General features: G+C 35.0%; 1 protein-coding gene across 2 annotated transcripts; it reads left to right on the forward strand.

Moving 5' to 3' along the window:
- The first annotated feature begins 5,015 nt into the window (after window positions 1–5,015).
- Window positions 5,016–13,426, forward strand: LOC145103656 (putative WRKY transcription factor 57). 2 transcript variants are annotated; one of them, XR_013706780.1, is made up of 5 exons: window positions 5,016–5,567; window positions 7,196–7,339; window positions 7,610–7,998; window positions 12,968–13,034; window positions 13,162–13,426. XR_013706780.1 is itself a non-coding variant. In XM_079040944.1 (4 exons), exons 1-3 carry the CDS (start codon window positions 5,191–5,193, stop codon window positions 7,989–7,991), a joined length of 903 nt encoding a protein of 300 aa, XP_078897070.1. In that variant the 5' UTR covers window positions 5,016–5,190; the 3' UTR covers window positions 7,992–7,998; window positions 12,832–12,888. The 2 variants fall into 2 exon arrangements, 1 of the variants encoding a protein (XP_078897070.1); XM_079040944.1 differs by lacking the exons at window positions 12,968–13,034; window positions 13,162–13,426 and adding an exon at window positions 12,832–12,888.
- The last annotated feature ends 10,867 nt before the right edge of the window (window positions 13,427–24,293 follow it).

Consider the following 24,293-nt stretch of genomic DNA (forward strand, 5'->3'; position numbering starts at 1 on the left):
GAAGTGTAGCCCTTAGCATTGATAACAGAATATATTTGATTCTTACGTTTAAAGAGTGATATATTATACTTTGAATTTGTATATGAAAAGTGACCAATGTTATTTCCTACCATGATTACTTAGTGCATATGAGTTATATAAACTCAAAGACTTGAACCGGAAGTCGATTGGGTGAATCTGCCCTAAGTCCACAACCAAACAAGGAACAGAAGATAAGGCGGAAATCAAACATTTCACTGTCTATCAAATCTTCATTTTATATAACCCAAACATATCCACTAAGTAGTCATATCAATATGTAACTAGATGTATATGTTTCCAAAAAATCCGATATTTTCTCATAAAAGGAGTTATAAATCTTTGTTTGTGTAGAATGAAGGTGTCGAACCAGGAAAAACCTATATTTTCCTAACAGTGGAGAGTAGTCTCAAATGTCCAAGACTATGATTTTGTAAGTAAATATGTCATACTTCAAATAATGAGGCATAGTTTTATTAGTAAACAAAACTATAAGAAGTTTGCAATTTGACGCAGGAAAAACCTATATTTTCCTAACAATGAGGAGTAGTCTCAAATGTCCAAGACTATGATTTTGTAAGTAAATATGTCATACTTAAAATAATGAGGCATAGTTTTATTAGTAAACAAAACTATAAGAAGTTTGTAATTTGACGCAGGAAAAACCTATATTTTCCTAACAACGAGGAGTAGTCTCAAATGTCCAATACTATGATTTGTAAGTAAATATGTCATACTTAGTTGAATGTGTATAGTTTTATCATTAAGTAAAACTAGTTGTGGAAGTGTTTATCCTGAATTCTGAACATGCTGATAATACCCTATAATATAGTTATTACCCCCCGAGCATGATTGATTTATGTATTACTACGTGCATGAGTCATTGTTTCCGTGTGTTGTGAGTTCCTCATAACCATACTAGACGCAGTACCTAATGTTGACATTTGTCACCCCGGGGACTGTAGCTAACAGTCAGGGTGCGGAGTCGTCAGCCCCGTATAGATCTATACACACTTGTCACGCTCTCCCTCCAAGAGACTCTGGTTATAGGTGGGGATTTTCTTTTGGTACAAACAAAGCCATATGACATCACATGATTGCTAACAACAAGTTCACGAGTAATATGATGAAAAATCGTTTGTATGAAATGATTTCCTTTTCTACCGTGTTACAAAGGCGTAATGATGAGTTGAGTTTTCTTGTAAAAGCATCATGTTATAGTTGAAATGGTTACCCTTGATATGATGTAGTATGCAAACGTATAAATAAAACATATTTCTATTTATAAAACATATTGTATCCCAAGAGGGTAAAGTTGTGTTGTGAGGTGTTTTGCATGATAACAACTTCATATGATAGTTAAAATAACAATACGAAAAGTATAGCAAAAGATTGGTGTTTCACACGATTTTAACCATGTGTTTACTTGTATTCCCCCCCCCCCCTTAAAAGTGTTTCAAAAGCATTTAAAAAGCATTTATAGTGTGGTTGTAGGGGTATGAACTCACTTGATAGAAGTGGTGAGTTGAAGAAGGCGAGACTAAACTCGGGCAGTACTTCGACTGGAAAGAAGCAAGTTCCTTGGGAACTTCGGGACTTCGAGCCTTGCGTCGTGTGCTAGGGTTGTTATCAGGGTTTCGGGGTGGTCTCGGGATGCTTAACACAGAGTAGAAGTGGGAGAGAGAATAGGAATGAGCAGCCAAACTCGAAAGGCTTCAATTTCTATATATAGGCTAAAAATCGAAGTTCACGTCGTGAGTTTGTCCTGATTCGCTCATGGCATGCGTCATCGTCAAGTGGCTCTGAAATGGTCAGTCAGACTGTTCACGTCGTGAATTTTAGTGTTCACGTCGTGAACTTTGAAAAATCTGACACAGCGTCGAAACTCGTGCCTCGAACTTCAGAAATTCATATCTTTCGCATACGAGCTCCGTTTTCGACGTCATTTATATCCACGCGTAGGTGAGATTATGCTCTACAACTCTCATTTAGACTCCGTTGGCTAATTATGACTTTATTTTTAATATATTATTAATATATTATTTTTAGTAGGCCGGGACAGGAAAACTCTATTAGAAATCCATAACTTCTTCATCCGATGTCCGTTTTTGTCAGACTTTTTACCGTTGAAATACCATTGATGAGATCTTCGATTCTCGTTTAGGTCGAGTTGGCAAAAAGTCGCTCGATCTCGTTTTTGAGTTTTTAGCTGTCTACTGCTATGTCCGAAACTTCGAAAAATCATAACTTTCTCATATGAAGTCAGATTTGGGCGTTCTTTTTATGTATGTTCACGGTTTAATGATATCTACGACTTTCATTTAGATACTTAAGGCCAAAAAGTATTTTATTGTAATTTCCCATTTTACGCTTTACAGTGTTTTACCGGTATTGTCGCGGATCTTCGATTGGTCATAACTTCTTCGTTATAACCCAGATTTTAGTGTTATTTATATTTTTGGAAACCTCGTTACGATAACTACCACTTGGTGCATCCCAATTATGGTTTTATAAAAGTTAAATTTTTGACCTAAATTTGACGGTTGTTACACGACGGCGGTTCCGGATGAGGAAGGAGTTATTCTTACGTATCGTTGGCGATTTGGAAGGCCGTTTTCTAAATTTTCAATGGAAGCTAGATGGTAGATGCAAAAAAGGTTTCTCTCCAATTCAAAAATGCACGGCCGTAATTCGTCAGTTAGGATACGATATAGGCGCATATAAATGAGACGAGTATTAAAGGATGTCCGAGCCTACCATACGGGAATGTGTGTACAAGTTCTCCAAACCTATTACTTTGGTGTACGGGCAACAATATTTACGCAAACCAACTATCAACGATGTCCACTAGTTGTACACAGTGCATGAAGGCAAGCATGGGTTCCCAGGAATGCTAGGTAGTATCAATTGTATACATTGGGCTTGGGCATTGTGCCCCAATGCATGGTGTGGTCAGTACATATGAGGCGATCACAGAGAGCCGACGATTATTCTAGAAGTAATCGCATCACATGATCTTTTAATATGGCATGCATTCTTTGGTCCAGCTGGTGCAAACAATGACATCAATGTTCTAGACCAATCGCCGGTATTCAACGATATCTACCTTGGAAAGTCGCACGATGTACCTTTTCAAGCAAATGGGATAGCATATAAGCGCGTTTACTATCTTACTGACAGTGCTATCTTAAAGAGGCGCAAGAGTCAGTTAAGAAGGACGTGGAGCGAACATTTGGTGTACTCAAGAGGTGTTGGCGAGTATTAGCAGTCAGGGCACGATCATATGAAGTGAGAAGGTTGCAACATGTAATGTATGCGTGTATCATATTGCATAATATGATTCTTGAAGACGAAAGAAGAGCGATATGTCGATACAAAAAAAAAACGAAGTTTTGCCAAATGTCGAAAGAGTAGCCGTTGGTACCCAAAAGTATAGGGCAAATAGAAAAGAAGTACACAATCGTGACATTCATCACGTCCTTCGTGCTGAGTTGGTGGAGCACATTTATAAGGCTCATATTCAGTCGCCGACAGAGTATTGACAGTTTGACACGATGATTTGTTTGACGAATCAGATGAGGATTCAGATATGTTCATCGAGAGCGAGGATTCCGATGGCGATGACGAGAATGATGTTGATGAAAATGACGTGACGATGATGTCGACAACGAGGACGGCAATTCCGAGTAACGTATATTGTTTTCTTTTTTAAAAAAAAATGGATACTAGTTATGTTTTCTAGGTTGTGGTTTTTTAATATTTGTTGTTTTTTAAATCTTACTTATTTTAATGTATCTTTTTATGTAATCTTTAATTAATGAAGTGGTTTTTAGTTTTAAATAATGTTTATGTTTATTATTCATTTAAAAAAAATTATAAATCATCAAAATCAATTATTATTATTATTATTATTTTTAAAAAGAATGAAGAAGCTTTCCGTACACACTTTGGCTTTTTATGAGGGAAAAAAAGTAAAAGAAAAAATGACGTAGCACACAAAAAGTATGGAAAACTTCTTGCAGGCATGCTCCGGCCTTATAGTTAATTGGATTCCCAAAGTACAAAATAATTGTCTATGTGTTTATGGTTGTGCGACTTTAGGGTATGTGATGTGTATAAATGTGACAAAAACAAAAGTGCATTGTTATATATGTTTTTTACACACACAAATACACACACATTCTCTCTCCCAACATGGTCATCAACAAAATATTGTTTGAACTACCATTGTCAATGAACATGCTTAAAACTCTCTTTAATTACAAAAAAAAAAAAAAAAAAAAAAAAAAAAAAATGAACTTTTATATCTCATTGGCTTGTTTTGAGGGGCATAGACTACTACCCTTCAAATATTCTGATGTAATGCAAATTTTCCTGACATTATACATGTGTTATCCCTAACATTTTATTCTTGATTTAATTAAATTTTTTTTTTGTTGTCATGTATAACAAAAACGTTTGTTGAAGCTTATTTTCCAATAAATATGTGAAATATAATTGTTTTATAATATATCCCGTAAGTTTTAGTTATTTAATTGATTAGTCTTAATCTTAAGATTACCGACAAATATGTATTTTATTTTAGCTAGGTTAGGTTGGATATTAAAAATCATAAATCAAATCAAACTCTAATCACCAGTCAAGTGTTCATAAACTAAACAAAAGTGGTTAATACGAACCGATCTTGATTTAATTTTACGTGTGTCCCATAAACATCGCGAGTATACACCATTCAAAATCTTCGCGCGTGGTAATTAATTAACTAACGACCCACATTTCATCCTTCTCTTCGCTTCTTCTCCGTACTATTTAAAAGTTGACGCCGATTTTTTAATATTATCGTTAACCTGTTTCTTCTTCGCCAAACCTTTCATTTCAAGCAAAATTTTAAAAAGTAATTAAATTCAAAAACACGGGGATTTAATCGAATATATATATATATATATATATATATATATATATATATATATATATATATATATACCCAATCAATCGTCGACAAAAAAAAAACCTCAACAGAATTTACGCGTTCTTCTCTCTCTCTCTCACACAACACACACACACTTTCTATCTCTCTTTCTCTTAAAGCCTAAACCCTAGACAGATTTTTTTTTTCTCTCCCGCTCGATAAACGCGATCGATTTCGCTCTCATCTGGACGTGAATTTGGTATATGGATGATAAGGATAAGGTTGATCAAATCTCCGGCGGATTCTCCTCCGATCCTACGTGGACGTTCCAAGGCGATTACAGCTTTTTCGGGAGTGATGTTAGAGAAAATAGTGTACTGAGTGAGTTTGGATGGAGCTTTCAGCCACCGCCGGCGGCGTTTGATCGGATCGATTCAGACGTGTCGTTGCCGGAGGTAGGTGTAGGAGGCGTTGTTGGTAGTGATCAAGTGCGTACTGGATCTGTGGATGATCAGGCTGCAGGGGATGTATCGATGTCGACTCCGATGGTTTCGTCGAGTTCGTCGGAGGATCGAGTTGAGACTTCCACGGCTTCAGGTGGCGCCGCCTCCGGTGGTAAACCTCCATCGTCAGAGAGAGCGTGAGTTGGTAGTAGTAGTAGTAACATCAGAAACGACAACAGTCTTACCTTCTTCTCACGTGTTTCTAAATCCGTGATTAACCAACTCGGATTCTCATTTCTCATAGCGTAATTCACAATGCTTAATTTTTTTCTCAAATTCAACAATCAAAATTCACGAGGATTTCGTTTCACAGTGCAAAAAATCGTTTTTAGTGTTTGTTTTTCATGAAAAAGTTGAAGTATGATTTTTCCGGAAAAATAATAATATATTTTAATAATTTTTAATCATATATTTATATTTTGTGAAACGCTTTCCTCGTATTTTCCTTCTAGAGAGAACCAAGTTGCTACGAAAAGCTGCTCGCGCAAGTTGCAATGGCATTTCTGTGAATTATATGAGATACTAAGGGCTATTTTTGAACACCCTTAGTTAGAAAGCATCAACCCCGACGCTACGGCGGTGGCTGGCTGTTTTTGTCTCCTATTTTACATAAAATGACGGCAGTTTAGTATAACGTTTTATATATCATCTTATTATAGCTAATGACTAATATATGGTGAATATTAATTATTATACATCATAAGGTAAGGTTATATATATAATATATGCAGCTTTTTCTAAAATAAGTAATCTATTATTGTCTGTATTTCAGGAACATGAAAATCGTTAGACAGTGAATTTTGCTTTTAGATATTGCACATGTGGCTCCGTAAAAATTGCACAAAAGCTACTAAACATAATGCATCTAATCAAAGTTGTATTGTATTTGTTGTCGATGTTTCATAACATCGACCAATTTTGCAATTGTGGCCCCTAATAAATGAGTAACCGTTTTGAAAGAAACATCACCTTGTTGATGTGCTACATACGTTCATTTTTCTTTAAAAAAAAATCAATCATAGATCCGATTTATCATACGTTTCAGTGTTTCTTCATTATAACCTTTTCTTTTGTTGTTTTGGGAAAAAAAAATTAAAAGTAATATATCTCTATGCTGTCTTGCACGAGTGTAAATTCAGGACATTATTTATTCAAAAAATGAATAATTTGTTATATCGAGTCTAATTAATAGTAAAAGAACATAGAGTTATTAATATTAATTAAGTTGTAATAAATGCGTACATAATTTTGAAAATGGCCTTTGAATGCGTTCTCTCCACATGCAAAACCTATTAATTTGATTTGTGTATGGCATGATACTACCCCTATATATAGTAGCTAGGAAGGTGTTATAGACCATTACATCTAAGGAGGTATATTATCTGGTGTTGATTTAATACTGTAATTGCAATATTCTCCTACCGACAGTTCATGAGGTTAATGAAATAGTAGTTGGTAAATATTGTTGCATTTTTCAACCCCTTAATTTCAATTGCAAATGCCAAAAATGCCCTCCATGTTTTCAGCTGTAGACTTTTCTGCAATGACGTCCTCGGATTTCTTTTGTTTGCCCATTATATGTTATATAGCTTGAATAATTCCGTGGATTTTGGATCGTTTATTTGTTAAATAAGCTATATTTATAACATGATGTGCGGTTTTATAAAAGTTCATTGAATTACCTGTTTTATTCAGCTTTTTTTTTTGTGGTTTTAGTTCACTATATATCTACTTACTGATAAAAGTTGGTTGCAATGATTTTCAGGAGTAAGGTTAAAAAGAAGGGACCCAAAAAAATCCGTCAGCCACGTTTTGCATTCATGACCAAGAGTGAAATTGATCATCTTGAAGATGGTTACAGATGGAGAAAATATGGGCAGAAAGCTGTTAAAAATAGCCCATATCCAAGGTTGTTTTCATATTTTTTTCTTACAAAACACATATAGACATTAATATCATATAAAAAAATGCATAAAAGAAAGAAAAGAGCTATACCATATAAACAAACACAAATGCGTAAAAAATCATTAAATGTCATTGCCCCAAAAGTATATATATATATATATATATATATATATATATATATATATATATATATATATATATATATATATATATATATATATATTTCTTTCTCCATATGTTTATTCTAAATGTAGTCAAAATTACGTTTTTGAAGGAGCTATTACCGTTGCACAAACAGCAAATGCACAGTGAAGAAAAGAGTTGAGCGTTCATCTGATGACCCTACAATTGTAATCACTACATATGAAGGCCAACACTGTCACCACACTGTTGGGTTTCCAAGAGGACTAATGACTCATCATGAAACTGTATATGCAAGACAATTAGCCCCTTCTTCAGCCTTGCAGCCAGTCAACTATTCTAGACCACATTTCCCTAATCTAGTGGATGTTGTTCGTGCCTCACAATCAAGACCACAATTAGTACTATCAAATGAATCAAGAGATCACAATATACCTCAATCATCCTCTCAAGATTCTCATGTAGATCAAGGATTACTTGGTGATATTGTGCCTCCCAGAATGCGCAACCAATGATGTATAGGTATATACGTCCTTCATTAACTTGCACTTTAATTCGAAGTTGTTACATTGTTTCTGTTTTTTACATGATTAAGATTATGTTTATGAGAAATAAAATATCCTTCTACTTATTTTCCCCTTCCTACACACTTAAGATTATTACATTTTAATATTTAATAAAATTAATAATTTTTATATTACAATTGTCATCATCTAAAATTGGTAGGAAGATGGTAGGAAAAATAAATAGGAGGATATTTAATTAATCTTTGTTTATATAGTTAGTGTTAGAAAAATTAAATATACTCCTCTCTTTCTTCCTACTTATGAGTCACTTTAATTAGGGCTGACAAATATATATACCACGGAAAACCAATCAACATGTTACCAACCAAATAAGAATATCGGTAACCAATATGTTTTGGTTGGTAGTACCATGACAATTGCAAAATCATGGTACGGTAGTGGTACATAGTTTTCAATAGCACAGTAGTACCATATATATACCAACCAATTTAATAAATATATATATATATATATATATATATATATATATATATATATATATATATATATATATATATAATTTTAGTATGTTTGGTGCTTATGATTTACAAACTTTGATATTAGCTTTTCAAAAAAAAAAACTTTGATATTAGCATTTACTGAATTAGTAAAGTTTAAAGTTTTAAACTTATATTGGCATGCCCAATATTCCTCCACCATTTTAACTTATAAACTCATGATAGAAATTAATAAAATCATTTTGGATTGATTTCTCAATCTTAACCATTACAAAACTCTTATTCACTCACCCCCCCCCCCCCTCTCCAATTGAAGTTTCACAATGCTCAAGAACACGAAAATCGTCATTCACAAAACTCCCATACATGTTGATATATACAATTACCAACATGTACCAACCAAACTTATTGGTAGCGAAACAAGCTGGTTCCAACTATACTTTGTATGGTAGTGGTAAATTTTTTTTTGCACCAAGTATAATTGGTGCGGTACACGGTTTAGTGAAAATATGAATTGGTACCTTCCAATTCCACCCCTAACTTTAACTGTACACCCTAGCTCTGTACCGATTCAAATATACTTATTCGATTCTTACATTTTTAATCGGCATTATCTCTTTAAAGTCAACATTTCTAATTGAAGTAACTTTTTTACCACTCTTCTATATGCCCTTACTCCTTTAATGAGCTAGAGTGTACAATTCTAACGATAGTGATCAATTATCTACCTGAGACATAGTTGGCTACCATATATGACTTTAACCTATATAATTAAGTTTTCCTGGAAACCCTTGAAACATGTGGGTAGTTAAGCAAGATTAGTGTCTCGTGGCATAACATAAACTTGGTCATCGTAGTGTTCTTAATTGCATAATCATAGATGGGAGATATTTTAGATCATAAACAAAGAAATTGTGAAAAGACAATATTTTAGATCGTAAACATACAACCATGTACATAATTATGAGATTGATCAAATAAAAGTTATTGTGTATCATGCTTTGGGCCACTTGACTTTAGGATTCATGGGATATTGAACTAATTTAGCAACTAATTATGTAACATCTATAAGAATCTCAAAAGAATAATAATATCTTTAAGAAAGAAATATCTTATTTTAGACCTAAAAGCTTTGTGACACAAGAACTGTTAATTAACTTGCTCATAGTTTTTTAGCTTGAAATGTTCATTGATCCTTGTCTAGACTGTATAAATCTCACTACTAGATGCCCTATTAGCACTATATCATTGATATTAACAAGTAGTGAAACATATAACGATCAAGAACCTTTATAAAACGAAGATTTTAGATTGTATAAAGCCAGCTACCAAAAGAAAACAAGATAACATGGCATACAGTTGTTTTGTAACCTATCTCACGTAATTTCTCATTTAGCTAATTAATTAATGGAAATATGAAAAAGTTAACTCTTGAGGTTGGTAACAATAACAATAACACTCGAGTTTTATAATTAGCGTAAGAGGAAGGTCAGATGTAAACAATTGAACCTCTACTTCATATATAAAAATTCCAGCACATGATAGAGTATCATCCGTAGTATGACTAAAGGAAAAAATATATACACAGATAATAAAGTTGAAAGTAAAGAAGGGACAAGATTAAACAACTAAATATTGTACGTGTAATAGAAGCTACCAGTATAGGAGGAAGTAGATATTATCGATAAAAGCTGAAATTAAGGATGGGAAAAGAGTAAGACAAAAAAAATACTAAAAAAGTCACAAATTATGGAAAGGAACCTAGTACCTAGTTTACTCATATATGATTCTATAACTCTAATTTTAAGTTTTCACACTCTCATAACCAAGGTCATATCATTGGTAAGAGTCGGCTGCTTCAAGTCTAACCTTACATTATCTTCATAGTTTCTTCCTGGCGTTATCTTCCCTTTACATCATTGATGATGACTCTCTTCACATTAATCCTAATTGCATGACATGTATAAACCACCACAACTTCCTTTGCTTAATTTCTTGGCGATCTACGTCACTCCCAATGGATTTCTGATTTACATACTTTGTATCATATCCAATTATGTTCTACCACATCTCCACCGCATCATCCTCATTTCTGCAACCTCATAATCTTACCATGTTTATTCTAGATTGGTTAACATTAATTCTAATCTATGATGCCAATATATAACCATTTGGTAGTTCCATGTATACGTACTTCCTCATCAAGATAACTATTTAATTAAGAATACATTAATAATGTCTAACCGTAGCAAGACCCCCAAATAATTATGATTTAATGGCTAACAGTTTCACAATAACAAATATAGCAATAAGATATATACAACCTATCAAGAAAATGCACTCATTGTTGATTAAAACATTCTGTTACCAACCTCGCTTTATAACATTCCACTAAGCCATCAACTTTTCTTTTATCTTGTAAATCCAACGACATCCAAACATTAAACCTTTCAATTATCAAAAATTGGTACAACATCCTACATGTTGTTATATGTTGACACTTGTATTTTACTATCCATAGCCTCTTTGGTATTCCTTTAATTTGTCCCATTGTCCTTTTGTAAGTTTCGAGTTTAACATGAGAATATAATGCTAATTTAAGATGAAGTGTATACATATATGTGGCTAGTGGGACATCATTAGGAATCGATTGCACACGGAATCTTACTCTTAAGCAGTTCACACCTATACCATAAAGAAAATTTAAGATGAAGTGTATATGTGTGGCTAGTGGGACATCATTAGGAATCGATTGCACATAGAATCTTACTCTTAAGCAGTTCACACCTATACCATAAAGATATGTTGTAGAAGATAGTAGTTATGGTAGATGCACTTTACAAACAAGCCAAAATGAATGGTCCTTATATATAGTCGACTAGTTGTACACAAGTGGTATTACAAAGCCAACATATATGGTCCATCTGTGGTCCTAGGAAACTTGATTTGTAATGATTATACATTATATCATGTATGTATTAGGCCACATTATCAGATCTCTTCTATCCAAAATCTTTATATATATGAACGTGTTCAACACCTCCATAACAATTTTAATTTTTGTCCCTACTTGGAACCCTTCATTTTCACCTCTCAGAATACGATGACACCCACCCATTGTACTAATTAGCATCATATAAACATTTCTCGATCTACTAAAGTACTAATTAACAATAGTTAAATATAAATTATAATCATCAAACATAACGTGATTAATTTCGCTTTAATTATTTTAACGACTTCTCTCCCAATAGGGTGCACTTGTCATGAACTTAGATGTATATAGTTTCTTAAAGCGATAATGGCGATATAATTTTCAAAGGAATAGATGTTTTCTTTTTCTGGAAATAGAACCAATTCTTTATTTGATATCTGATATATAAATCATCTAGAAAGCATGCAGATGATGCTAGATTTGAGTCAGAAAGATTAGATTATATATTTAGAACAAAATCAAAAAAACCCATTTTAGAAGCCACTTTTGCATCTCTTGTTTTTGCTACCGCAGCTTTTTATTTTATATTTTTTATATATCGGTCACTCACACTCGTGCAGTTAAAAAGACTTAAAGTTTCCACCTTACTTTAATTATTATATATCTAATAATATTATGTTACAGTTTGAGTTATGATCATTAACTTTATTGTCTTTAACACGCCCTTTAGATTTTTACACATATAACCCATGTGGCATTTAGACTTCTATTTAACTGTACAATTTTCAATATAACGCCAGGTATATTAAAACCATAAAAAAATACGAAATAAAATATAGAATAAAGTAATTAAAATGTCAATAAATTATTTACAATAAACGAACCAATTAATACGTTGTAAGTTGTAACTTGTAAGCCATATACGAACATTATATGATATGTAGGGTTGGCATATGCTTTATGTGTGAGAGATAGTCTTATCTTTAGGGTTGGCATGCCTATGGTATAATATATATGATCATAAAACATGATGTGATATAACAGTTATGTTTCTTTTGTCCAAAAAGTTTATTAATTATCATGCAAGTCTTCTAATTAAAGTTTTAAAACGTCATTTAATGAAAATTAGAAGCGATAAATCATATAAACCAATATTTAATATCACAAATTTGTTTATAAAATTGACGAGAAAAGGGTAGATTATGGTTAAAACTTCATCAAGAATAAATTGATGTGTATGATTTCATTAACATTTCAAAAGGGAAATTAACTAATGAATTTAATTTCGTGTATTAATTATTATGTTTATATAAGCTAGTTAAGGCTAGATGCTTATGGGGAATTAAAGTACTAGCTACTTATTCTTAACCATTTTCTTGAACTATAATTTCCGTAGGAAGAGATGACGTGTATGCATGATATTCATAACTTTATGTTTGGTGAGGATTATAAATTAATATTATTATATACTAAATACTAATTCTAATTATCATATGATAATTTTATTTTCTTTTGTACTATTTGATTTACAGGTAGCGACTTTTTCTTTTTGTTGTATCAACAAAACGAGAATAGCAATCCAATTCATGGACTATTAAGGTATTATATTAGGATATAATATAAAATGGCCCACATTATAATATAGCTAAAGATTTGATGATTACAATCCATTAATAATTAAAATGTTTTTTTTGTGATAATAATAAACTTAAATTTGTGGTTGCAGGAGATCTATTGTACTGATCGACCACAGTTATATCCCACCAAGACACATGAATGAAGCTTTTAGTGATGTCACTGAAATCATTTCAATTCATATGTGAGTCCACTAATTAAATTGCTTCTATCTCTTTGTAGTTTATACCACCGGCCCTCAATTCTTAACCACTTTTGAGATCATTAAATCTCAAGACTATTACTGTATATGTTGTATTATTATAATAATCATTGATAATGTTGCTTTTGATTTTATAAAAAAAATTATTACCTACTGTTAAAGATCTTGATGAAGGTTAGATTGTAAGCATCTATGTGCAATTAGAGAATGCGATTTTGTAATATTAGATCGAAATTCAATAAAATGTTAAATTTGTAATTCACAAATTGTTATACCATCGTTGCTAGGGATTAGAGTGAGTCCAAACCCGGACCAGTACACCCGGACCCGGAAATCCCGGAAACCAATTAACGAGATTTTGTAAAGCCGAAAACCGAACCGGTATATAAGAAACGGTTTCGGTTCAGTTCCGGGTAAGGTAGCGGGTAAAGTGGGTCTAGACCCGGAAAACCCAGAAACATCAAAGTGGGTCGGATGGAACCGGATAAAGTGGGTCTAGAACAAGAAAACGCAGAAAAATCAGAATTTTTTGGTAATTAGTTAATTACTTAGTGGTTAAACTTTGAAAATTTTCAACTTTGATATCCTAACTTTGGGGGACTGAAGTCATTGAATATTAAACCAAAAATGACAAACGTATAGTCTAAAATCATGTACAAACTCTAAACTACACGTTGCAAAAAACCTACAGATAATTCGACTTCAAACGAATTAAATATGCATGTTTTAAAATTTCACAAAATACAAAAATAAAGCTGAAAAACAGAAAATTCGCAACTTTGATATCCCGACTTTGAGAGACTATAAATCAACGAATATGAAACCAAAAATGACAAAATTAAAGTCTAAAATCATGTACAAACTTTATACTACACTTTGGAAAAAAAACGCATGTTAGTCCGACTTCAAACGAATTAGATATGCATGTTTTAAAACTATCACATAATACAAAAAAAGTTGAAAAACATAAAATTTACAACTTTGATATCCCGACTTTGAGAGACTGTAAGTCAATGAATATAAACCCAAAAATGACAAAATTATAATATAAAATCATGTACAAACTATAAGCTACACTCTGGAAAAAAAAACATCATGCCAATTTGACTTCAAACGAATGAGATATGCATGTTTTAAACTTTTCATAAAAATCGGTTCCGGCCCCTAAAACCGGTTTCGGTTCTTAAACCCGGTTTACCCGGACCCGAAGGACCCGAAACCCAGATTATTCGGAACCCAGATAGAACCATTCTTTAAACTCGGGACCTTGACCGGTTTTACATGTTCCGGTTCTAACGGTTCCGGTTCCAGTCCGGTTTTCCGGTTCTAAATCTCATCCCTAGTTAAAAACATACAAAATTATACGAATAGTAAAGAGCTATATATAAAAAATAATCATAAAAAATACTATAATTTTTGTGAGGGCCCATATGTATTAATATCCGATTTAAAAGCATCTTTTTGCCGATCGCTATTACGTAAAGCAGAATCGATATATTTTACTATTTTATTGTTTACACAATTTAATTAACTCTTGAATATATTATTTTAGAATATTTTTAATAACCGATTACGTTTATTAAACCATTCTATATCAAATATTTAATTCTTATCAGATAAAATAGTAATCCACAAATGTCTTAATTAAATGGACATAGTCAATTCGATATTTTTAATATATATGCTATTATATTAAGAAATTATACTCAAGGCAACGATTAGGATGAGATTTAGAACCAGAAAAACGGACCGGAATCAGAATCGGATCGGAACCGGAACCGTTAGATACGGAACATGTAAAACCGGTCCGGGTCCTGGGTTGAAAGAATGACTATATCCGGGTTCTGGGTAATTCGGGTTTTGGGTCCTTCGGGTCCGGGTAAACCGGGTTTAAGAACCGGAACTGGTTTTAGGGGCCGAAACCGATTTGTATGAAAAGTTTAAAACATACATATATCATTCGTTTGAAGTCAAAGTGGTATGAGATTTTTTTTTCCAGAGTGTAGTTTATAGTTTGTACATGATTTTAGACTATAATTTTGTCATTTTTGGGTTTATATTCATTGACTTACAGCCTCTCAAAGTCGGGATATCAAAGCTGGAAATTTTATGTTTTTCAGTTTTTTTTGTATTATGTGATAGTTTTAAAACATGCATATCTAATTCGTTTGAAGTCGGACTAACATGCAGTTTTTTCCAAAGTGTAGTATAGAGTTTATACATGATTTTAGACTTTAATTTTGTCATTTTTGGTTTCATATTCGTTGATTTATAGTCTCTCAAAGTCGGGATATCAAAGCTGCGAATTTTCTGTTTTTCAGCTTTATTTTTGTATTTTGTGAAATTTTAAAACATTCATATCTAATTCGTTTGAAGTTGAATTATCTTGAGGTTTTTTGCAACGTGTAGTTTAGAGTTTGTACATGATTTTAGACTATAAGTTTGTCATTTTTGGTTTAATATTCAATGACTTACAGTCCCCCAAAGTTAGGATATCAAAGTTGAAAATTTTCAAAGTTTAACCACTAAGTAATTACCAAAAAATTCCGATTTTCTCGGGTTTTCCGGTTCTAGACCTATTTTATCCGGTTTCCATCCGACCAACTTTGATGTTTCCAGGTTTTCCGGTTCTAGACCCACTTACCCGGAACCGAACCGGAAACGTTTCTTATATACCGGTCTGGGTCCAAATCTACCGGTCCGGGTTTGGACTCACTATCATCCCTATTTCTAACTTCTTGTTAATATTCTAATAAAGATTATGTGTTAAAAAATACTTTTCATGTAATAATAATAATAATAATAATAATAATAATAATAATAATAATAATAATAACTTGATGAAACAAATAATATTATATTTCCTATAACATTGAAAATTACAAATAAGTTCATAAAAAAATATTCTCAAATTTAACACTGAAACCTCATTAGTGAGCCTTTGGGTTTAAAAATCCATCGTTGCTAAAGGAACAAAAAGAGAAATCTCATATATTAATTAATAATGTTAGCACTTAGAAATATAAGTTGGTACAAATTGTAGCATAGCTGGTTAAATGATAATATATATATATATATATATATATATATATATATATATATATATATATATATAAAGCATGAAGAATATTTCAAATTTTAAGAGTTCTATGTAAACTAGAGGGGAATCATGCGCGCCGTTGGCGCTGTGTTCGTTTTTTTTTCTCTTGTCAGCAAAAACCTCATCTGATAAAAGTCAAAACATTAGCCAACAGCCCACAAACCTCGTATCCATATTAATGAAGACATATTCGACATACAGGAGGCCTTTGGATCGAAGAAGCTTGACACATTCATTTTTGCACCAATCTCTGAAGTCCATTGCCTCTGCAAAAACCGAAAACACAAGTAAAGAATTAATGCTATAGAAAGAAGAATTGTAAGGAGGATGATATATACAAAGCTAATTGCTATTCCTTTAAGTGAAGGAAGTGTACCTGAATGTTTAGCCATCACATCTCTTTTCCCTTTCAATGAAGGAGATGATGAAAGAGAAGCTTCAACAGCTCTTCCACTCCCAGACTTCTGTCGACTCATACTGGCTCCTTTAAAATCAGCCCTGCATCACAACCACAAACACATCAAACACACTTCCATAAAATATAAATCGTAAAATAAAAACACTGATGGGTCAAAATATTGGTTTATACTTTGCTTTTCTAGTTGATTGTAATTTTCTGTAATATTTTATGAGTTTACGGTCAGGTTTACGGCCAGGGAGGTGTTTACGGCCGTAAACCCTATTTACGGCCCATGTTTCTCTTGTATATATAGGGGTGAGGGGTGTGAGGTACGGAATAGGAGAGAGAGAGAGAGAGAGGGGAGCTTAAGTGTGTGAAACTTAAGGTGTGTTCTAGAGAGAGAAAGTGAATCTTGTGTAAGGAACTTCAATCATATCATCAATACATTCAAGATTCATCATCTTCTTCTTCTCCTTCTCTTCTATTTTGATCTGACATCATCCGTTTGATTGGGATTCCGCACCATCAAACGGATCTGATTGATACACAAGCATTTTGGGGACTTACAATTGGTATCAGAGCTTGGATTGTATCAGTCAATTTTGTCAGATCTGGAGCATATTTGATCTTATTTTTGAAAGATTCTTGCGTTTTTGGATAGATATCTGAAAATTAAGGGGGGTTTGTTCTTCGCGTTTTTGATAAAAACGAGTTTTTGATCGAGTTTTGGAGCTTCAAAGTCGAAAAAACGATGTTTTTGGTCGTAACCAGCGAGGGGGTGGCGGCGTGTACGGCCAGCAGCTAGGGTTTCCGAGGAGTTTACGGCCGGAGTCAGAGTTTACGGCCTCAGTTTACGGTCTTCGGTTTCCGGTCAGCAGTTTGCGGCCATCATCGCTTCGGACGTTTATGGTCCGAGATTACGGCCCTCGGAGTTTACGGCTCGCACGTATTCGACTCGGAGTTTACGGTCCGATCCTCGCTTCGCAACCTCGTCCTCGCATCCCAGCATCCTCGCATCGCACACTTTAAAAAAGGGAAATGAGTTTTGGAGGTGCCTGGATTTGAACCCGGGTCTCTTGAATCAACAAGCACGTGTCTTACCAGTTGGGCTAGGCAACACCTTGCTTCAAACCTTTCGATTTTAATTCATAACCATTCCTTTTCGAATCCAGTTTCGCAAAATTGACACTTTCAGCCTAAAAATTCAAAATCTTTTATTTTAAAATTCCATTTTCAATAAAAAAAAAATGAATTTTGACTTTCAAGTTTGACCTTTGACTTTAGACTTGGCTTTCTCGTTCGACCTTCAAATTTTCAAATTTAGCTTTTCGGTTTGATTTTTTAAGTTTGACTTTTAAGTTTGATTTTGGCTTCTAGTTGTGCTTTTAATGGCTTTTGAGGTTTACGAGGGAAATGAAGACATGAAAGAAAGTCGTCAGGATATGCTACGACAAAAATTCAACATGTTCAACTACATCCCTGGAGAAACCCTGGAAGCTCAGCTGCAGCGATTCACCACACTCACTACTGAGATGAATATAGCTGGGATCTTCTTGACTAAGTCCGAGATAAATAAAAAGCTACTGAATGCACTTCCAAAGTCGTGGGATATGAACGTGGTTGTAATCAAAAAGACAAAAGATCTCAATCGTCTTAGTATTGTTGCTGTAATTGAAGAACTTGATGCTTTGAAGTGTGGAAAAACAATGAGTTCCGCAAACATCCCGGTCAATGAAGTTTCATGCTCTCAATCATGTGAAGCTACGATTAAACTTCTTCGTGAACATAATGATTTGCTAAAAAGGGAAGTCGAGGACCTAAAATACGAAGGATATCAACTCAGGAAAGGACAGAAACCCCTAAAGGCTGAATTAGAAGCAAAAACCAAAGACTTTAGGAGGCTTCAGGAAGACTATAGCAACAAATGTGAAAATTATGACTATGTTAAGAGACAACTTGCTGAATTAACTGCTGAGCATGACACATTAAAAAACAAATTTGAAATTGCAGATTTTGATTTTAAAAAATTTGATGTGTCAAGCGAAGTAGTTGCAAACATGATAGATCATTGTCTGCAATTTAAAAATAACCAGCAAAAAGGTCTAGGGTATGATAGTGTTCCTCCACCTTTCAATCATAACTACACATCCATCCCTATGACACGGGAAGAAATTGACAGGGAGGCACATCTTCAATATGGCAAACCAGCTGGATTTGTGTCAGGAGGTATTCAGGTAGAAAATACTAATGCTTCTACCTCCTATGCAGATCAACCACTAAGCCAATCCAAGCAAGCAGCTGAAGAGAGTGTGTCTGATAGTAAAGTAGCAGAAGATGAGAACAAGGAGAAAACCATTGAACAAACCAACATCTCCTTGAGCTCTGAATCTGTTGCTTCGAACTCAGCTGCTTCTGATCAACCTGCTATTGAGAAATACAAGCCACCAATTCTAGTGAAACAGAGTGCCTACTATAATTGTGTGTAACGCCCGTGTTTCTAGGCTAGGCATTAATATTGACATAATGGTCTAGGTTAACCTTTGTAACTCATTTAGAAGAAATGAAAAGGAATTATGTGAATATTATGTGAATTATGTGTTTTATGCTTAATTATTAGGGTTTAATTAATTAAGAATAAAAATGAGCGTCAAAAATTAAATTTTAGATAAAGCCGATATCTGATAAGAAACTTGTAGTGGGCGTGACAAGGATTACGGATATATAAAGAATACCGAAATCCGAGTTATAACGAAGAAGTTATGACCTGTCGAAGTTTCACGATAAACCGGCACGGTGCCGAATGTCGTAAAAAGTGAGTTTTTGATAAACTACTTTTTGGCCTTAGTGATCTAAACGAAACTCGTAGTGTTCGTTAAACCGAGAGTAGTTATAAAAAGAACGCCCAAATCTGACTTCGTATGAGGAAGTTATGATTTTTCGAAGTTTCAGCTTAGCAGTAGACAGCTAAAAACTCGAATTTTAGATCGAGAGATTTTCAGCCGACACGACCTAAACAAGAATCGAAGGTCTCGTCATTAGTAGCACAACGGTAAAAAGTCTGACGAAAACGGACGTCGGATGAAGAAGTTATGAATTTTTAATGGATTTCATGTCCCGGTCTGTTAAAAATAATAATTTAAAAATTAAATTCAAAATTAGCCGACGAAGTCTAAACGAAAGTTGTAGAGCGTAATTTTAACTACGCGTGCATATAAAGAACGTCAAAAACGGAGCTCGTATGCGAAAGTTATGAATTTTAGAAGATTTTGGCACAAAATTCGAGAAATTTCGCATGGATAAGCTTCACCCGGAAATGCCACGTCACCTTCGCTAGTAGCGTGCCACGTGTCCGAAATCGGTGAGTCATGCGAGCCACGTGTCCGAGCCGTCGACTCAGCCGAGGACGCGTCGCCTTCTGATTCGTCCGAGCACCGGTCCAATGCGCGTCCGACGCGCCTCGCTTCGCAGGTCCAATCCGAGGGCTCCCCGTGTCCGACGCGTGTCTTCCTCCGGATCCGAGTACGTGGGCTTCGCTGCTGCTGCCACCTGCCTCGCTGACTCGCCCTTCTGATCAACCGACTTCGGACCTCGCAGCCTATAAATAGAAGGCATGCGAGCCTTCCCGGGTAATTTTGGGAAATTGCCCATTTTTACCCCTTTTTCAATATTTTGGTTATTTTGACCTCCCCCGATGCCCCGAGATCATTTCCAACGCCAGGAACACGTCCCGGAGTGCCCGAGAAGCCCGGGAAATTTATTTTTTCGGTTTCAAAGCCCGACCCTCGCAGAGCCCGGTTTCTCAATAAAACTCTCGGTTTTATTAGAAACGATCGTTTTAGGAAACGAATTGCTGCCCGATTTTCATTAAATCAGGTAAGTGTGTAGTTACTTTCACCTTACACATATATATGAAGTATTTTCTTTAAAATACGTGCTATGTGTAATTATATTGATTATTTAATTAAGGTGACTGTTGAATAGATGTTTTATACAAGTTTTAAACTGTATATATATTTTTATCTACAAATATGTTGGGTAAAACATGGGTAGGTGAATTAGATGATGTGTGATGAAATAAAAGTGATGAGAGGTATCGATGTTTAAGATGATCTAGTCATCTAGAAGAGTATAGACAACGACCACAGACTATTTTAGATAGTCCAGTGGAACGTTAGTAGACTTGTAATCGGTACGTATGTTTGAACTATATGTTCATAAAGTGTTCTTGAACTATATGTTCATTAGGTGTTTTTGAACTATGTGTTCATCCATTAGTTCTTCCTTTTGACACTATTACGTGTCGGGGTATGGGAGCGTACGGGGGTACTTTATCAGTATTTTCCCTATACTTTTATTTGGAAGAGCTTTGGAGTCTTTGTTCTTTTATGAAGTGATCAGACTAGCTTCATGAGTTAGTGATATAGATCATGAGTTAAATAGTGGGTGTGTGATGAAAGGTGAGTTGGATAGATGAGATGATCAGTGATATAGATCATGAGTTGAGAGTGAGTGGTGAAATATGGGAAAAGCTTTTACCCAAACGTTGGCGTGAGTGGTGCAATATGAGAAAAGCCCTTACCCAAACGTTAACCCCCGTCATTCAGCAGAGTAGGGATGACAACCATGGACTGTTCTAGACACTCCAGTGGGAAACATTAGCAGGCCCGCAACCTGTAGGTGTTAATGAACTTGAGTGTTCATTCGTTGTACTCTATTCCCCTCATGATTGCCTTTAGTGCATGTGTGGCTGGGGAAACCCCTTAGTATGTTCATCAGCTGTATGGAAAACCCATTGACATGTATTGCGGGGGGGGGGGGGGGGGTGGGGAACACCCGTGGGAAATACCGTCGATGAATAAGAGCTATGGACTTAGCATATGGAAAACCCACTGACATGTATTGCGGGGGAGGGGGGGGGGACTCCCTTGGGAAATACTGTCGATAAATAAGAGCTATGGGCTTAGCACATGGTAACGATGTGACTTCATGTCTTATTTGACATAAATTGCAGAGGGAAGCAATGTTGTCACTTTATAGGTTGTTTTATGTTAGGATGTCTTGTTTGACATAACTTGCTGAGGGAAAGCAATGTTGTCACCCCGATGTTTGTTTTATTTGACATAACTTGCTGAGGAACCCCCAAAGCAATGTTGTCACCCCTAGTGATAATCCTTAGGCTAGGTCCCTTGTGATAGTTGTTTTAGGGACGTAAAGTGAGGATAATGAGAATGGGTAATTAGGGTTATTTTTGGTTGATGAAATTAATAAATTTATTATTGACTGAGAACTTAATAAGTTTATTATTTATTGTGGGTTGAAAACCCTATATGCTCACCAGGCTCCCAAGCCTGACCCACTCAGTTTATTTGTATCACAGGTATCGATACGAAGTTGCTTTACACTGAGAGATTAAAAGAGAAGTAGATCACTAGTGTAAATGAATGTAAGTTTTGTTTATGCTTATGTTTTTGTATTGACAATGACATCCCAATGGTTTAGGTGAATAAAATACATTTCTTCGGAAATGATTTGATAACATAGTTATCATGTTTATCTGGGAACAAATTCTGCAACACTTTTAATCAAATGATTACTCTGAAATTATTTTAAAAGCATAAATTAAATCGGTCTTTTCTGGCCGTGAAATTGGGGATGTCACATTGTGCTTGTAGGAAAAATAAGAGACAAGGCAAGGATACGCCACCAGGGGCAGGAAGAAACAACTTCACAGTGAAGAAAAAGACATGTTTTCACTGTGGAACACCTGGACACATTGCCAGAAATTGTCCTAATCGCGCATATGTTCCCTACTATGCACAAGGCTGGCAAAACGCGCCAAGAGGGAGATACTCCAAAAGAAACCTCTCAAGGTCACGTTCAGACAATGGTGACTGGAACGCGCAGAAGGCCAAGAATCAAACCCACAAGGCCAAGAATCCGAATCCCAAGGGCAAGAAGGGAATGCCGACCAAGAAGCCAAATCCAAGAGATGCTCCCGTGAAGCCAAAATCAAAGTCATCTTAAAGGCCGACATCAAGATCAAAAGCAAGTACTGATCCACCCATCAGATCGAAAAAGAAATGTGCTAAACCCAACTACAAATGGGTTCCAAAGGCTCAATCTCCCAAATCACCTAATGACTCTAATATTTCTACATCTTCTGTTTGTGATAAACAGGACATTTCGTGGGAGAATGTTCCTTGCAAAGATAACAAAGGTCAACCCAGTTTCAAAATGGACTGGGTTCCAAAGACCAACTGATCCCGCTCTGTGTCGGAGCAGCTATGGAGGCATATCATCAGACTTCGGTTTGTTGGTAGTGGCTGTTCCAGGCACATGATAGGGGACATCTCTCAACTGTACAACATTCAGACATTTGTTTGAAAGTATGTGTCCTTTTGCTGGAAAAGAGGAAATGAAGATATCACAAACGGGGTTAGTGCTTAATGACATGAAGAATTTTCGGATCTGTTCTGAGATTATGTGTGCTGTTCTCAGACCTTCTGGATGCAAATTCAATCGGTGAATTACAGTTTGCGTGTTCTTCTCTATACTCCTGAGTTTATCTTAATCTGATTCGTTTTAAAGACAATTTCTTATAGTTTTTCGTTAGTAGGCATTATTTGGGAAGTGATATCAAGAAAGTGATAACGGGCAGTCTAAAACATGTGTAAAGGACTGAATCTGAATTGTCTAGACTCTGTGTTCAATGTGCTGGTAGGCACGAAGGATTTGACAGTGTGGATTTAGTTAGGATTGTTTGGACTGACCATACGACGCTCGGGTAGATTGAGCAGTGAGATAAACACGGGAACCCACGGGATACACTAAATTAATACGCATCTAGAACTGTGGCTTAACTTTTCCTTGATGTACAGACTTGTGTCCTTAATTCTGGTTCTGATAGGGCGACTGGGGGGTTCTGATAAAGTAGGTCTGTAGAAATTATTTTCTTGCTTTCTATCTGTCAGTCATATGTTGCCTCCTCTGCGTGATCGGAAGATCCAACCTGGATTGCAACATATACAACTCTATTTCTACGCACCTTCTTATCTATGAAACTATTTCTATCTGTTAGCCATATGTTGTCCCCTCTGCGTGATCAGAAGATCCGACCTGGGACACAGCATATGCAACATTCTACTTCTCAATCCCTCTATCTCTGTTAGTCATATGTTGTCCCCTCTGCGTGATTGAAAGAGATCCGACCTGGGACACAACATATGCATCTATCTCTAAATCTGACTTCCTCCTTAATAATTGTTTACTCACCTAAAGTAAGGAGTCCTTAGGAAGCTCTTGATAACCAGGGTATATAGGGAAGTGGAGAACACGTTCTAGTGCAACTAAAATTGAACCATTTAGAGGTTGTCTGTAGATCTCTCTGCTTAATTTAAGTAGACAACAATACCCGTGGTCGTTGTCAACTAAATGATATATTTTGAAAATTTTGTCAATATCCTTCGTGTTTAAGTGGACCACAATACCGGCAATTGACCAGATCTATTCATGAAGGTGAAG

This window comes from Lactuca virosa, chromosome 4 (genome assembly GCF_052849685.1).
Source record: "Lactuca virosa cultivar CGN04683 chromosome 4, Lactuca_virosa_CGN04683_v6, whole genome shotgun sequence".
Taxonomy (NCBI): Eukaryota; Viridiplantae; Streptophyta; class Magnoliopsida; order Asterales; family Asteraceae; genus Lactuca; species Lactuca virosa.